This window comes from Polyergus mexicanus, unplaced genomic scaffold, assembly GCF_030449975.1.
Source record: "Polyergus mexicanus isolate NDT 795.1 unplaced genomic scaffold, iyPolMexi1.0 SCAF_3, whole genome shotgun sequence".
Lineage (NCBI taxonomy): Eukaryota > Metazoa > Arthropoda > Insecta > Hymenoptera > Formicidae > Polyergus > Polyergus mexicanus.
This window is the reverse complement of record NW_027223323.1, coordinates 1,745,179-1,764,017: the sequence shown is the minus strand read 5'-3', so window position 1 is coordinate 1,764,017 and position 18,839 is coordinate 1,745,179. Positions and strand designations below refer to the sequence as shown.

Genomic DNA, 18,839 nt, shown 5'->3' with positions numbered 1-18,839 from the left:
AATAAAATAAGTTGTTTTATTTATATTTTGTAGGGCTTTCTGCACATCTCACGCATATGTTAATGCTATTGAGTTCGTTTTGATAACAACTTAGACTTATAATTATGACATATATATTATACGTGTTTATGGCTTTCGACAAATAAGTTAAGCATCAAAGAGATGATCGCAATTTAAAATTGTCAACTGGCTTTAATTTTATGCTGACTAGATCTTGCCATGAAAAATAGCAGTTAATATTTTCTATTGCTATTCAAAATAGAAAGACCATGTATACAGGTATAATGAGAGTAATAGTAGCCCAGGCTCTCTAAAGAATTGCTTGGATATAATTTAAATCTTTTATCAGCACATCTATAGACAAATTTATTCCGTAATTGTATTTAATACAAATTGTTATATATTTATAACACTAGTAAATATTATAGTTCTTTCTGTTCGTGTCTCTTGTATCAATGATAATTGTGATGTTTGTTGTCTAGTTTTATATCTTTTTTGTAATAAAAAAAGTTAATTCTAATACACTAGAAAACTCCCATTTTAATCTTCAATTTGTGACAGCAGCATGATCGTTGCGACTGGATCGATGATTAACAATTAACAATTAATTTAGAGAACAATCGTTAAGATCTCAAGAAGCTGATCTGATATTTATAATCCGAATTTTTTGAAATGCAAAAGTATCATCATTAATTTGCGCTCGCATTTTGCAGATTACGCGCGTAAGACGTTCTGCTCCAATTTTCTTCTTTTTAATAAAGACTAATACGCACATTGACCATTGTGGTCAAAGAAATTAAAAAATTTATCGTGATATTGATAAACAATATGATTTTTATAATATAAGTATTTTAATTGTTGCAATTAAAATTAGATATACATATGTACAGTGCATCGAATTTATTATTATGTTTGCGATTTATCTATGAGTAATTGATTCGGAACTAAGGTAAGATAATGCGTATTGAAAGACATATGAACAGTTTAGACGTTCGAATGGGTTCGGGTATTGTTACCTTGTCAAGATAATTGATGTATCTAGCAACGCACGTGACCCGATAGTGCTACTTCTTTCGCTTTTACTACCATGAAAGTTCATTCGCCGCACGAACGACGAGATTGTGAGAGATATAGTAATGAAAGAAATTCGCCCGAGTAAGAACGGGATCACTTTTACTCCAAGGCCGGGACAGATCGAGATGAGTAGAGATACCTTTCTAAACCTTTATTTTGTTTGAGAAAGTGGTTGCCGACCAGCAAGAACGTTGACTGTCCGAACACTTATCAAACAGGTTTAACATGATTAATGTAGAAAATCTTCAGACCCGCATCCCTTTTTATTTGAATGCTATTAACGGTATAAATAATTATATTACCTATAAGAGCAAAATACTATGCAGTATAATAATATGATACGCGTTATAGCAATCATATATTTTTAATAAAAGTATATTTTTTGCTAAATATTAGTTTATGTGTGTGTTAAAATATATTACTTAATATAAAATAATATAACTAGCGTAATAGCAATCATATATATTTAGTAAAAGTATATTTTTTATTAAATATTAGTTTGTGTGTGTGTTGAAACATATTATTTAATATAAAATAATATAACTAGATGACATTTTTCTACATATAATGCATTAACTTATGTATGTACTTTTAAGAAATGACTCATATAAATTATGCTTACATGAAAAAAAATTTAAATGTATAAAATTATTCTTGATTTGTAATGGACAGCAATGTATTTATTATATTATTTGTATTAATTTAAATATTACATTGAGAAAGCGATATCGACTATTGAAATACCAGGTTAACGAGATCAATAATTCGTACGACAAAGCGATTGGCTGCTTTCATTAATCGAATTTTTGATTATACGGTTATTGAGATAGCAGACGCCCACGCAAGAAAGCGATTTTAATAAGACCCCGATCGTGCGTTACTTCTTCGTGTGCACCTGACCTAGTTTCTGCGTCAGGTTCGTGCGTAGATCCTGAACACGAACGCATCGATATCGCCCGACATACGACCGTACATATCTCGCAAATATATAGAAAATGCACGTTTCACTATTTCCCGACTGGTTTTGCGAGCAGCATATTCCGCGAGAGCGGAAAAAGTACTCTTTTACTCTTCGTGAAGGCGTTCCCCGGGTGGACCCCGTCATGCACTTTTACCTTGATCGTGGATTGCAAATGCCTCTCTTGCCTGACGCAGATTCACTTTCGTGATGTATCGATCCGTAACGTGAGTCTTTTTCTTGAGTATAGTAATTGAAGACTTTGCGGAAGACAACGGCATTAAAGTACGAAGATGTATGAAAATATATGTAAGAATAATTTTTTGAACACAATATGAGCTCTTAATATATGAGCTTATAGAAGATTTTAATAGAATTTTAGTGTTAAAAGTAGAGAATATTTGTATCAAATATTATTAAAATATTTTTAATAATATGAGAAAGAATATTATGAAGATATTGTATTATAAAAAAATATTTATAATTTTTTAATATTATATTTTTGAGAAATAAACTTTTTATAAAAAAAAATTATAAACACATTTTTTTCTTTATAATAAAGATATATTTTATATATATATAAATATAAATATAATATATATAATTTTATATATAGCTTTATATATATTAATATGATTATATTTATTTAATAAGAAAACACATATGTACATATTCTACAAAATATTTTTATTAAAATCGTATTATTTAATAAATATTAAATAGCGTTTTCACTTAAAAAGAAAAAAAAATATATATATATTTTTATTTATTTATTTATTTATTTTGGTCATCGCAACTGAAAGCGTTAACAATAAATGCAAAATTTTTGCTTTTTTATTACACTTTTTTATTTATTTTAATGAAAAAGGGACCGATGATTCTATAATAATTTAAAGATAAATTTTTTTCCGGATATTTCTGCGACGCAATCTTCCTGAATCCTATCAATCACGTCATTATCACAGGTGTGGTCGGAGCAGTAAGGATTTGTCGGTAGGGGAGACAGACGCACAGGTGAAAGTAAAACAAGTCTTGACGTTTTCAAAGATACGAGAACGTCACCGAGAAAGGCATTGTTCGAGCGAAAATAAAAAGATCCTTTGAGGATGCCGGAGGGTGCTCCATTTCCTAGGCCGTTTGATCCTTTACGACCATTACCTTTTGTCTTCCGGTCAGTTATCTTTAGAGTACCGATCCGGACTTTCGCGAAGATCACGCGTCGCCAAATAAGTTCTTCACAGACTTCTTCGACGCAACCGACTGGCAATCACGGTCTGCTTAATGATCGTTGGGATCGAGCGAAGGGCGGTATCTCGTCCGTTTCTTTGTAATGTTTGACATATACGTGACAATCTCATGTCTGTCACTATCGAGTGATCGCCATTTGACGATAGAACGACATTCTATACATTTTTACTGCGCCACCGGATCGTGCACTATCACTTTTGTACTTATACACATATAAGAGCAGAGAAATGTTAAACTAGTTTCCGCGATTTTTCCGATGACTAAGTATAAAGGAGAAATTCAATGTCGGCAGATCCATCATTAAAGGTGGAACCGTCGCGGCGATCTGATCTGTGAAATTGTTGGCAGCCGAGGTGCCGGATGAAATAGCGATTAAATTGTGGAAGAAAGCATAGTTTTTGTAATCATCCGACGGCGATAAGCGAATTATGACGGGGATGGTTAGTATAAATTAATAAATTCATTAATTAATGGAAAATAATTCATTTTTTTAATACTACTAATCTCCAACGTTGTTAATAGTAGTGCCAATTAAACTTGATGTCTAATTCTTTTATACGGTCTAATTATAAACAGTTATTTTTTAAGAAATTTTGTTCCAGTACAGTTTCAACAGTTTAAATATTTCATAAATTTTTATTTGGAATTTATAAAATATAAATTTTTATTTTTGTATCGTAAAAACTTTTATTTTATTTGAACGTATATATGTGTAAATATATTTTGATACAAAACATAAATTACGAATATGGATATGAAATACGAATGCGTGGTAAACACACGCATAAATTAGTATGTTACAAAAGTATTTAAAATTATTTATTAAAAATTGGGAAATATTTAATGAATTTTTTTTTAAAGTATAGCTTATAAATACAGCTTATAAATACATTATTAATTTAAATAATCTTTTATACTGATTATATTATGACATTACTGTGTAATTTCTATTTTTATATAATTATACAATATTCTATCGGTTATTATAAAAAAAAAATTAAAATAACTATATATCTTACTATATATATATATATGTATTCTGTTTATATAGTATTTATCTCTAATTAATACAGTACAATAATATAAAATTTCTTTTAATCAATTACATTTTATAAATAAATAAATTTAATTACAGGTTTTGCTTTGCTTGCTGTTGCCGGCAATTTTTGCCCAACCACGTAAAACTAAGGATCCTAACAACGAGCCTTTTTTACCGATACATCCCGTCTACCCTTACAGCCCTAAGTTAATAAAACGAGGTACCGAGACAGAGTCAATATCGCAATTAACGTCGGAGTTGTACGCGCCGAAAATCGACGCCAAGGATTCTTACAGTTCTAGTTACAACAACAATCATCAAAAAAATTCCTATTATCCCAATTACGATCCGTATTCCAAAAACAACTCCCCCTCATCCGCTCACTCCTCGCATTACAACAACGACGCGTACCCTTACGCCAATTTACCATACGTCGTCTATAATCCGTATTCTACACAGTACGCGGTGAATCCTGCGTTGTATCCATCCCCATCTTATCCGAATTATTATTACCAGCCACCCTATTATTATCCTCATTACTTCAATCACGCTTCCTTTTCGCCGTTGCCAACGCCGTCGTTAGGCATCGACCATCAGGAAACATCGCAAGACTCCACCGAGACGTCGGAGAACGACAAGTTGAACAAGGCCAAGCAGAGTACACAACCGAAGGAGAATGAGACGAATCAGGACACGTCGGCGAGCCAATTCGTAGACGACGGAAACTACATATCCGGCAACTTGAAGGATCTCGACGGGCAATCTAGTACGTACAAGATAGCCAGTCCGTACAATCGACTCAATGTTCAAGCGAAGGGCCTGCCGATTTTCCTGCCGAAGATGACGTACAGAATAATCAGCGTGGCGGAACAGCCGGTCGGTCGGGATTACCCACTCGCGCCATACATCAAAGATCAGCAAATGGAACTGATGACTCAGACGTTGGGAAATTTAATATTAGTGCAGAAACAAGTTGGTCAGTCTTACGAGAACGATAAAGACGTATTAAGCAGTGTCAAGAATGAATTGTACACGAACCAGGATGCTTATACTCCAAATATGCCATCATACGTGACTCTTTCAGGCGCGAGAACTAAAACTGGTGTAACTTACGTGACAAATGTCGATGATACCGCTAAAGTCAACAGAGAACGAATGAATTTACGAGAAGTTCCGTCTCAGAAAACTTCAAATAAGGATACAAGATATTTGAGCGTCCATTATGTTCAAAAACCGGTGCCGCAAATGACGTACGCATCGTCTGATAACCGCATCAAGCATCGTGATCGTGTGATCCATTGTCGACCAACAAATCAAAGAGATAACAACAATAATTACGGTGATGCCTATGATTAGTCCAACAAAGAGGAACAGAATTACAGAAGCTATCAAAATCAATCGGGCTTTTATCAAAAAAAAAGATTTCACTGTCGCATCTCAGACGCCCCGATCTTACAATTATAAGTACTCGTCTTATGAATCAGATCAGGCACAGCAAACGCAACAAGATAAGATCAATCTGAATGACGGTAACTTTGGAAATAAACAATATAATAAAGAATGATATCCTATGATCTACAAATGCGATAGACTGATTTAAAAAATGGTGCTATTATATATAAGATTGTTATAATTATTTGTTGTTATAGAATTGTTGAATTGACGCGAATTTATTTTTACTTTTAGGAAACATACACGTAACTATAAAAATTATCTCTAATATTTAAACACACACACAAGTATTTTTTATATTTATATTTAAACTATTTACTCTTTCTCTCTCTCTCTCTCTCTCTCTCTCTCTCTCTATATATATATATATATATATATATATATATATATATATATATATATATATATAGTTAAAATTTGATAATTGTCATTTTTGTCGCAATTTTTTAAATATATTTTTTTGTAATAAATATTAATTTTGTAATATATAATATACGCATTTTATATTGTATTTCGTACATTCTTTTTATTGATTTGCTAAATCTAATCAAATCTATGCTTAAACTAAAAATGTCTAACATTATTAATAGCTACGAATCGAGAACTTAATAGATACCGACGTTCCATATGATTTACTTTCGCATTAGCCACTAAATGAAAGGCTTGCCCGCAGATGTATAGATTGCCAGTTGATCCGATTATACTTATATCACCTCTCTCGATCCTGTTTGATACTTTCTTCTGCAGAAAATGTCACTATTTTGTTACCGACGAAAATGCCAACGTAATATGTATATAATATTAATATTAAAATTGATGAAACGCAAGAGAAAAAAATGCGAAGAAAACTTATTTTCTGTTTAGAAAAAGGATATTAGTATTTTAGAATCCATGATAAATTTATTTTCGAACTCAGAAAATTGCGATGGTGCATCGAGTCTGACCCGATGTGACTTGACGAATCTATTTGTGAAGCTTATGACCTACATATGTATACCTAGAAATTTTTAATACTCCTTTTGCAATCATTCTGATATAATAAACGATTCTTTAACGTTTGTACTACTTTCTCTCCGTTGTACAACGAACCAGTGTTTTCTTTTTGCCTTTATCTTCGTATTTTACTTTCGTTTGATGAGCGACGGGTTCTTGACTTTTTTCCTGCCATATTCTTTTCGATGTAATTATACACGCACGTCATTATAAACTCTTGCGATGTGCATGAAAATTTAGCGGATTAAGATACGAAAATTTATACGAACGTGGCGGCTTCAAGAATAATCCATATCATTAATACACTTTACGCGCTTGATAATTAATGTATATACGATAACGAATATTCTCTATTTTATGTCTTCAATATTGCAGATATTGATAAATTTTATGAAAAGTACACAGACTTTCTAACAAATGACGGATTTAGGTTATAAAATGTTTATATTTATGTTCATGTAATTATTATTGAATTATAAAATGATATACATTTAAAACTATAAAAAATATAGTATTTTTATTATGCAAAGAATGGATATATTCGTGAAAAGTTGAAAATTAAAAGAAACGTGATTATAGACAGATCACGATAATGTATAACGCCACGATTTTATTTCGAAGTTCTACTAGATTAGCTAGCCGTCATACTAATTAATCTTGCTAATTATATTCTGTTATAACCGTTGCATCGTACGGTGAATCTTCTTAGCGCGAGGCTAATTGATCGTTTGAAATTTTGGTCGTTTCTCGTCTTAACGCGAATTATATGAGTCATGGTCATGGCATCTGAGGGCGGAAGAGATCCGGATTATGGCAATGTATGGTTGATCGTCCGACTGCGATGCGTGCCGGTCGCAAAAGGAAAGGAGAAGTGAAGCTGCGAGATCAGTCAGTCCATTCGAATCAGGTACGGCATAACAAAAAGCCGTTAGTGAGATAAAAAAATCTTGTTGATTAATTATTTATAAATTGTTGCTAATTTCCCGACTTTCGTAGAACAATTATTGCTATTTATAATTATTTGTTCATTTATCCACATTTCTTTTGCGGATATGCTCTAGATTTTTTAGAAACCTTTTTTTTACCTTAAAGAATTGGGGGGCTAATAAAAGATTATATATAATATTTTTTTTACATAATGTAATCAAATTATAACATGTCTAACAAAAATTATATACCATCAGTATATCTTTCTATATAATTTTTGAAATTTTTGTGATTATAAATTTAAAGTCACAGAAAAACGCGAGATTCTCTTTTACATTTACTTTTTTACTTTTTTATTATTACAGAAAAAAGAAAATGTTTAACAAAAATCATATAATGTATCTTTCTGTAAAATTTTTGGACATTTTTTTTGTTATGATCTAGAAATCACGAAATTCTTTTCGTCGAGTTTCTTTTCGTCTCTCATAATTTCCAATTATCTGAACAGAATCGACATGTTTAACAAAATTGCGTATAGTTTATACGGGGTGCAATATATTTTATTGCCAATCCTGGCGTGAAGGTACATCGCGGCAGGTGAGTGAGAGCTTCGCACCGTTTTATTTTATTTTGTGCATTCTCGTGCACGCTCAAGTATGCCGATGGTTTAAAATAAAATCGGATGGACCAAGCCCGTTACTTTCTCGCAGCGACTTGATATCGATCGGTAACAAACACGGTGACCCGGAAGCTCGAGAGAGGCGCGGTTGACTCGACGCTGAGAGTACGCCGATGTAAATTCTGGAAAATGAGGCTGCAACTTTTGGCGATGTATGGTAGAAAGTCCCATGTGTACAGATGTGTACGCGAACATTCATTATTGTAACTGAAGCATTATTTTCTCTTTATGTTTACGAGCCATCACGCGTTTCGGCAAGCATTATCTGCATTCCAACGCCAGGAAATACATTATATCGAAAAAAAGTCACAATACTCATATTAATTTATGTAAAAAATGCATGAGAGAACTATTTGATATTTTTCTACCGCTTCTTGCCGCTCGCTCTATTCCTTTGAATCTGACGAAAGGCTACATACAAAGTGCAATATTTATCTTTACCACATTTCAAAAATGTTTTGTTTTATTTTTTATTACATTTTTTCTTTATTAAATTGATAAACTTATATATATTTATATATATATATATGTACATTATTTTTTTAATATTAAATAAAGTTTTGCACATATTTTGCGTATAATATTTATTAGGATTCTGGTATAACACAATTTGAAGCTATAGACATCCTAGATTATAAAAATAAAAAAATTAATTAAATAAATATATTATTTACATTTTCTGTATCTATAGAAAGTTTTAAACTTTTACATTCTAAAAAAAAATGTAAATAATAATATAAAAAAATAATTTAATTAAATTAATTAAATGCAGTGACTTCAAGGTACTATAAGAAAAAGTATATGAAGGAAAGCATACTTTGTTAATTGCAATTTGCGAACGAATGTTTTCTGGTATCTAAGCTATCCATCGATTTTCCAGTGGCATTTTATGAGAGAAATATGCAAAGTACCATCTTTATTTGCACATTACGTTCGTATAATCAATCGAGTGAATTTCGAAAGCGACTAGCAGTGTGGTCAACTTGGACGAGCATAAAAAAATTTAACAGATCACTCGATGGACAGGTGATCGTAGGCAAACCCAGCGATTGAACTCGAGAAAGCGATCAGCCCGAAAGGTCAAATATTTGCATTTTATTTGTCGCTTCTCAAAAGTCAAACTGCGTTCTCTTAGTTATCACGTCGATTTACTTCCTCGTTTTTTGTACGTTTCTTTCGTCCTTTCTTTCTGTGCGAGTTTCATCGAAGCGGTATAACGGCGACGGTCGAGAAAGTTTTCCGTTTTAATTGCAGTTAATTTTTATCCTAAGCGCAGCAACATCGACGATCGTTTGTTGGAGCAGCATGCAACATAATTCCATTTATACTTATGAATCAAGGTAGAAAGTCCTGGTTTTTCTCATTTTTTCTTCTGTTTTGGCAAGTGGAATATATTTCAGAATATCCGAGAAAAGGGTTCACCTTTATGCGATTCCGGATGACTGTCTCAACTTTTGTACAAAGAGAGAAAGAGAGAGAGAGAGAGAGATTGCAAGTCATTATGAAATCTCCTTTCCATCTTCGCTATCCTTTCCCTTCCGTGCCTCTCGACTACATCGATCAACCATTTTTGCCAGAAACTTGTGCAAGAAAATCGGTTTTCTTCTCTCTTTCTTCTCATTCCTTCTGGTACTATTCTCCATTGTCTATAATAGAATAGAGTACGAGAGAAAGGGAAAGAATTGAGAGAGCAATTTCCGTTTATGAATTTTCAGGAACATTTTACCACGCGATTGTCGTGATAAGCGATAGTCCGCCTGGATGACTTGTCGGTTAACCGCCATCACTTGATTTCAATCGAATAAACAGCACGAATGAAAAATCGCTCGAATATACAATGCAATCTTTTGCACTCTTTTGTAATATAATCCCACGTATTGTTGTCATGATTACTAATTACATCGTTTAAAGCAAAAATGATTCATTGTTAGACAATCTTGGTAATTGCGAGACAAATAAGCTCAGACAATCATTGGTCTTTTAAAATAGAATATCATTCTAGGCAGCAAATTTTAAATGTAAGAGATCACCATAGTTAATAATTTATTTTGATAATAATTTAATAATTTATATATTTGAGTCTATTTTTGTTAATTATATTTTATATAATATATTTTAAATATATACATATACGTATATATATATATTTTTTTTAATTTTAAGTATAAATTTTGCAAGTTGATTACAATTATATATAAAAAATTTAAGAAAATGATTATATAAAAATATTTATTAAAGGTACATTTAAAAATACACTATTTATTAAAAGTACACTTATATATATTGATTTATTATCAATATTAATTTTTGGCGAATTATTTATATAGGAGATTTGTCTGTTTTACATGAATACCGAAGAGATATCATCGTCTTTGAATTGGATAACGAGATCGCGTGTCCAGATCTCACAGCTCAATCTCGCATGCGATTATTAGGCACGCAGTGGTGAGAATAATTCGCTTTTCCACAAGTGCGTACGCTATTATATCGTTCAATAATCGGAAACCGTCGCTTCCTGCGAGACCACATCGATCATTCTCTCCATTGTTCGACACTGACGTTAGCGTTTGTTTCTCATTACATAGAGCGTAGAGGAATCTGAATTAATAAACGATAGATTCTATCAAAAATTTTTGATGAATGTATGCAAATATCTTGATAATGATGAAATACAAATTAGAATTCTATTAATCATTAAAATTCAAACTGTTTTAAAAATCATGTTTCATTATTTATTCATATACACATGATGTCCTTTACATTCACTGAAGTTAAATTGGGAAAGTATTAATTTTTAATAAATATTATATTAAGTCTATTGAATTTTTTTTTATATAAAAAAAATTTGAATAATTTTATTAAACAAGAAAATTATTAAAATTAAAAGAAATATTAAAGAAAGGTGTCAATCTCGAAAGTTTTGCACTTTCTCTTAAAATTACTGAAATTAGGTACGGCAAGTTTTTTTTTCGCTTAGTACATCATATTCCATTGTATGTTTTATTTATTTAATATAGAGATTAAAACATACTAAGATTTGATCAATTAGCAATTTTATGCACTGAATAAGCGAGTGTGATAATTATCACGGTTTAATGATGATGAAAAAACTAGAAGTGATTTACGCGGAGATTACAAATGCCGATAATTTTACTTCTATCGTCGATTTATTAACGCACTTTAGTGCAATCTGAAGAATTACCGCATGCTACGATTGCGCGAATATGTGTGTAGAAAGACGATAATCATTAAATACGTGAAGCTCGTTTCTAAGCTTGATTTCTTCGACGATATATCACGTTCTCAGAAGATTGCGATTTAATAACCGATTTTTTTCTTCCTGTTAATTTCGCCGTGTCTGTCTCTCTTTTTATAGAAAAATTAGTTTTCCTGCAAAATAAAACGTTTCAAGTAAAATAACATTTCCTTATTTATCGATCGCTTAATTATAATTTTTATTTTATAAATTTTTTTACTGCATGAGAATGTTCCATAAATATTCATACATTTAAATAAATTTAATGATATAAATATTAATATAAGCTAAACGCTAAATATATTTCTTCTAAACTGTTACCTTTTATAATCACATAACATCTTACTAAAAAGTAATAAATGTTTTTAATTGTCTCATGTTTTAAAATAATTAAAAAAATATTAAATTTAATTTCTAACATTGTTATGCTATGATTTTTAGATATTTTTAGATTTTCTTTTTTGCTTTTTAGATATTTTTGAGATGTCAGTTTCTTTCTGAAGTGAGATTCAGTTACATGTTCTGAAACAGGAAGAAGCAATTTGTTAAATATCCTCACTTTTACTCGAGAGAATCGCGACGATATTCTTCTATGTGATCCACAGTCGACACGGATTATCACACACGCTTTGATCAAGAAGTGAAGTGTTGCTCAACAGGGGATGCAGCGGGTAGGGGTAAAAGCTATATAAGAGAACACATATCAGCTTTGGTTTTATAGAGTAGAGCTAGGTTCTTGTGTCGTGTTTGTATTTTTTTGGTATATTTGCAACATGGTAAGTATATGTTTTTTAAATGTTTCTACTTATATAATTCAGTGAAACAATATGTTATACATTATATATTTTTTTGTTGAAAAAAGTGCATAATGTCGCTGAGAAAAAAGACCAAAATTCTAAAACAGAATTATTTATTAGTTCTGTAATAGAATTATATTGATAAAAACGTATTCATACGATAAACTTTCTTTTAAGGAAATCCATATTTATAAAGTAAAATTTTTTGTATAATAAAATAAAAATAACATATTTATTTTTATATAGTCGGTGATGCATTTTATTAAGTAAAATATTTTGTATTTCTAACTAAATTTGATATTTTTAAATTATCTTTTTCTTAAAAAAAAAAAAAATAATAATTTGAAATTAAAATTATATATTATATAAAATATAACTACAAGTATAATCGAGCGATTCTGTTATAAGTTATAAATAATGAATCCTGCGATTTTTATTGCGACGTTTATTGCTATCACACAATAAAGTAATCATTTTTCCCAAGCGGTATCATTAAGTGTATCGCCAAAATGGCTATTATATATAGCTTCTTTTTGATACATGGCACACTGTAAGAATGTGTGAAAATTCAATTATGGAGAATAAAAAAAGAGAAAGATGTGTATACCTGTGTGAGTATGATATACTTGTCGGGGGAGTGTGGTCTGTCTTGTCCGAGAGGCGGGGCAGTACAATCTATATAAGAGTGGTCCATACCGGATGTTTGACCCAGAACTTCGCGTGCAGTGAAAGTGTGCCCGGTGCAAATATGTTTTTGCCGGAAACGATGATGGTAAATGTAAAAAGAATTCAAACAAATGTAAATAGCCAATAAGGAATAATTGTTTCACGTATATCAATAAATCGGTTATCATTATTGAAACATTGTTTATGATACTTAATTTTATATTGTGCTATATAACATGTTTTTGCAAAGCAACTTTGTTAAACTTTTATAAACTTTATTCTAAATGTAAGACAAACATTTTTTTTAATGAATTAATATTCTCACTTTTTCGACAGCAAATTATATTGAAATTAATTAAGTTTATCTTTTAATAAAATAATATAAATATTATCAATATTCTTCAAAAATATTTTTAAATACAGCATAATTTTATTTACTTACGTCCCCAAAAAAATTATTAATTTTTCAAATATTTGAAACAAGCTAATCATCGTATTATGTAATCTTATACTTAATAATCTATATGTTATTGCAAGTTTATGCATAATTAGATGTGGAATTAAAAAAAGAAGGTAAAAAAAAGAATGTATTGATAATCGATAGCGATTTTAACTTTCTCTTTTGATTGCAGAAAGTCTATTTAATTTTGGGTCTGCTGGTAACGATTACATGTACCGCGGAGAAAATTAATCTAGAAGATATAGAAAGGGATAATCTGAGGGCTGAGAATAAAGTCAAGAACGAGAATATCCAGACCGATGAAACGAAATACGCCGTACAACCCAATCAGCAGCAGTATCAAATACCGAACCAATATAGTACTTTGGATAGTAATTCCGAATCGTATATCCATCCTCAGGGCTTTCAAGATGTAAAATATAACGTAATATTGAAGCATATATAAATTTTTATTTATTTATATTTTTTTACAATAGAAAATTCTCTTCTTAAAAAATTTTTATGAAAATAAAAATTATAATAATTTGATTTTATAATATCACATACATAGTTATCGAAAAAAAAAATATATATAAAAGAAATATTTCCTATACAATATTCAAAAATTAATATAAATATCAGATAATACATATTTACTATTTTAACGATGTATCACATATTATAAAATAATATTGCTTTCCGTTTCTTTTTATTTTCCTTATTTAATTATTGCTTTTATCATTATTATCGATTTTATAGTTACCACCTGAAGCATACGTTCAACCCAATCAATACGCTGTACAAGAAGTACAATATAAGCAGCCAAGCCAAATTTTGCCACAGCAAAATATTCTGCCAATACAATATTACAGAGGATATCAACAACAAGCGGAAATACCGGCAAAAGGCGTTTCTTCCATCGCCTACGAATCTCAAAAATTTAGTTACCAACCAGAAATAACAGTAGGCAATCATATTCAAAGTATTCAACAGAAAGCAATCACAGAAAAGTATACAAAAGCCGTCAATAAAGGTAAAAATTAAATATATAATATTTTCTAATATAGTTATTATTTTTATTTTATTGTATATGTAGCGCGCAATATTTCAAATAATAATATAAAAAAGTATTCTGATTAAGCCAATTATATGAAATAAATTATGTACTATTAATAAGTTTATTACAGAATAAATACAATATATTTAAATAAAAAAAAATCGATTGTTTAATAGTTAAGAAAAGTAAAATATTTTATGAATTGAGCATAAAATTGTGCGTGTGTAGTTATATTAATATTGTGTATATATATATATATATATATATATAAAACAAATGAGCATATATGATATTTAAATGCGCTTTCTTATTTGCAGAACCTGTTTATTTCGATGTTCCGGTGACTCAGCTGCTTTCTTATTATCCTCAATTGAATATTAATTCTCCGGAGAGTGAAAAAAGTGCCGGATTGCAACCTCCGTTACATCAGTTAGTCAACAACGCGGCTCAACAAATTTCCATACCCGTATACGCTCCCGTATATAATCAAAAACAATTAGTCTCTTCTGCAAAAACATCTTATTCTACAGTTGTGCCAACAACATTTAGGATCAAAGTAAGTTTAAATTGCATCTTCGAACGCAACGCGCATGCTTCTATAACTATATTATATTTTTATGCAAATAATTATGTAATCACAGTATTGCAATATCATAATTTTAACAAGATAAAAAAAAGGTGAAACTTTTTTTCTGCATTAAAAATAAATAAATTTGTAAGTATTTGTGTATCAATTTAAAATTGTTAGTAATTGTTTGTTAATTAATAAATTTATTATATAATCATAAATGTTTCAGGCATCAAAAGGATCAGCTTATACTCTTCCAATTACGTCAAAAAAGATTAATTTATCCACACTACTGACGACACCCGTGTACATGCAACCCCAACAGTTGCCTGTTAAAGAAAAGGCGTTGTTGCACACGCAAGCTTACATCACGCCGTCGCAACCACATTATGTGCAACAGTTAGTTTACATGCAGCCTGGCATAGTTTACACCGATCCTACTACCGCTTACAGCGATATTTACGCTCGTTTACCAGCATACATTCAAGACAATTCTCTCCCTGGGCAAGTGAATCAATATCAAACCCAACAAGAATTGTACGTTAGACCGACGATTGTCACCGAAGCGCCGGATAAAGTCTTGCAAGAACAAATCAGCCAAGATCTTCCACAAAATTACGTTAAGGTATGACAGACGATTGAAATAAATTTATCACGAAACAACCGTTTTATTCGAACAGAATAAATATTATAACTTGTGTGATTATGTTATATTGATCAAATATCAAATTTTATAATGAAATTGATAGTTTTTCATAAAAATAACACTTTAATTTTTTTTGAACTTCGAAGAGGGGTTATATAATTAAAGATTCAAATTACGTGAGCAACATTATTAATGGGGTAATTTGTTAACTCAATTAGCATAATTTAATTACCTTTTTTGTTGTGCGATACTACTTACATGCTATTATATTGTACATGCTTTTTACCTTAATATTTTTGCATTTTAATGGATAAAAAACGCGTGTATACTATTTTTTATGAAACACTTTAGTATCTCTTTTATAAAAGTAATAACAAATTTATCATATATACTTTGCTATTTTAATAATTCTTTTTTTCGTTTTTCACTGAAGCATTTATAGCTTTTTAAAATATAAAATATCTTATACAAGTTAAGGTACTTTTCTCCAGGTCTTTTCTCTGGAGTTCTTTTTTAAATAGCTTATTCGACGATATAAAAGTTCTAATTTTATTTAAATGTGTTCTGAGGATAGGTGCCTGAAGAACCCAAAGCTCACTTCGTGCCACCGCAATTGCCTCCACAGGATTTCAAATCCGGCATTACGCAATTGAAACCTGTTTCTATCGAAGACGAACAATCTTTGCCGGTGCAAGATCAGTTTTTGTCAGTGCAAGAGCATTCTTCGTCCACAGAGCCAAGGTCACTACTTGACACGTATATTCCGAGTAAAGTCATCGCTGCGCAAGATACCGCCAGGTATAAGAATAAATTAGACGTACTAAAATGAGTCTATAAAAATATTACTACATAATTATTTGCCACAATTGCCATTCTAGGTACAGAGAAAGACCAATAAAACTGGAAGGGGGTTTTCTTCCATCAAAAGTAAATTTTGCGCTTAAGAAGCGTAAATCCGAATGACGAGGATCGCTATGAGCGATATGACGATTGACGAATGTCACACACAAGGGTCAGTAAAGCATAAAAACATGATTATTAGTAATTATGACGACTGAGGCATATTTGTGGACGACATCGAAAATATGCTGACTGAAAATAGAGATCAGCGGCATCATCGCATCTAGTCTTTCATTGAAGATTTTGCAACTTTTTATACTGTTTTCTTTTAACGTTTGTAGAGACGCGCTCAGTATCTGTGTAAACGGCGTATCTTGTGTTTAAGATTTTTCAATAAAATTTAAAACGACAAAAAATAAATTGATGAAATCTTTTCTTCAGAGCGTAGATTTGCAGAGACATATGAGAATGTTAGTGTAATGATACAAATAATTATATTTTGTATAATTATATAAATTAATATAACGTAATTAATTGGACGCCTTTATTTCTTTTTATATATATATATATTACTATGTCTTTTAATTTGATAAGATACAGACATATTTTGTATGTTTTCTAATATAATAAAATAACATGTATATTATAATTATAATTAAGTAATGAGAAATTAAATTTTGTTTTTATACTCTCTGACATTTTTTGTTTATTATTATTTGCATTTTATTATTTCTTTCTCTTTAATATACATTTTAATAACATTTTTATAAATAATTTTTATATATAATCAAATCTAAAATAATTTTTATATAAATTGATAATTAAGTTCCATCATCACTATAACCATCATAACTATACAAATTATTTAAATTTACTTTCTTACATACGCAAGTAATTTTATTTTTAAGCAATAATGAGTTTCTTCTTTTACATTTTTCTTTTATTTCTATTTGAATTATACATTTTTAATTAAATTTTATTATTTTATGTCATTACGATATATTCTTCAGTTTTGTATATTATACAAAAATAATTCTAACAACAAACATAATATCTAACAATTAGCACATATAAATAATAACAACATTATTATTTTTATTTTAAAAAAATATTTATTTTTATTTATAAATAATATTGTTTTTAACTAAAAATTTTAAATAAGATTGTACATAATATTAGTCAAAATATTATTTGATCTTTATTCAATGTCTGATTCATCAAACAAATTGCTCAAAAATATCAGATTAATTAATTTTCTTAATATTATGAAAATTATCAGCAACTTTATAAATCACTTTTCATAGTGTAACTTTTTTAGATTTAAAGTTTTATTATTTTTATTTTTACACAAGTTTATTTTATGACAAAAAAAAAGGTATAATATATATGTTTGTGTATAAAGAGTTTGCTGTAACTTTATCGGTGATTAATATGTCTAAGAGTGTACAAAATTATCGATTAGTGTTGACAGTTCATGACGGTTTATGACAATTTTGCGATCTATGTTGACAGCTATGTATTATGGGAGGAGTATCTAATGTCAAGGAGAGAACGCATGTAAGTATTTTTGCGTGTATATCGGCAGAGAATCCTTTATACGAGAAAGCTGATGTCACGGAGACAAGTCCAACGGTGTAGGCGCATCGAAATTAACCACTTGAAATTCTGATTGTCACTTTGTCATTAATTCCGCATTATGCACACGGGAGATGCTTTCTTTTTCATAAATGCATAATTTACTGGACTTTTCTGCAGATACATTCCGCGATATGTCCAAGCTAAAATGGAATTAAATGTGCGCTGCATTTCGTACACATTATACTTTTAAATATATGACAATATATTCTCATGGGCTATATTCGTTATGAATAACGTAATTTTTTGAAGATGGCTGAGTTCTATTTTTTATAAAGATGTATTCTATAATAGATTGATACTTGGTTAACGAATGATCTATGGAGTTCTATGGCATCTCCTTTTTTCTTGTTGTTACCATAGATCCGAGACTAACTTTCTTCATCTGAATTAGAATATAAAGAATTTACGTCTGGTTAGTTTGCGTAATAGAAAAAGGCTTGCGTGATCAATATGTTCTGTCAGAATGGTCAATACGGTCTGTCAGAAATCACTACGCTACTGGCAGGTGTCTTCCCGTATCGAACGCGAATAGCGTTCGTTCCGCTGTGGTGAAACTATAATG

General features: G+C 30.2%; 2 protein-coding genes across 3 annotated transcripts; both read left to right on the top strand.

Moving 5' to 3' along the window:
• Positions 1-3,138: 3,138 nt before the first annotated feature.
• LOC138944884 (probable serine/threonine-protein kinase cdc7) lies at positions 3,139-5,883 on the top strand. Its single transcript, XM_070315950.1, is given in 3 exon segments — positions 3,139-3,351; positions 4,416-5,732; positions 5,734-5,883. Coding segments are annotated over 3 exon segments (1,680 nt in total).
• Positions 5,884-12,360: 6,477 nt separating this feature from the next.
• Positions 12,361-17,113, top strand: LOC138931738 (uncharacterized). 2 transcript variants are annotated; one of them, XM_070292797.1, is made up of 7 exons: positions 12,361-12,402; positions 13,722-13,973; positions 14,288-14,561; positions 14,903-15,141; positions 15,383-15,778; positions 16,374-16,597; positions 16,678-17,113. In XM_070292797.1, exons 1-7 carry the CDS (start codon positions 12,400-12,402, stop codon positions 16,760-16,762), a joined length of 1,473 nt encoding a protein of 490 aa, XP_070148898.1. In that variant the 5' UTR covers positions 12,361-12,399; the 3' UTR covers positions 16,763-17,113. The 2 variants fall into 2 exon arrangements, with proteins under 2 accessions (XP_070148898.1, XP_070148899.1); XM_070292798.1 differs by lacking the exon at positions 12,361-12,402 and adding an exon at positions 13,025-13,195.
• Positions 17,114-18,839: the final 1,726 nt, after the last annotated feature.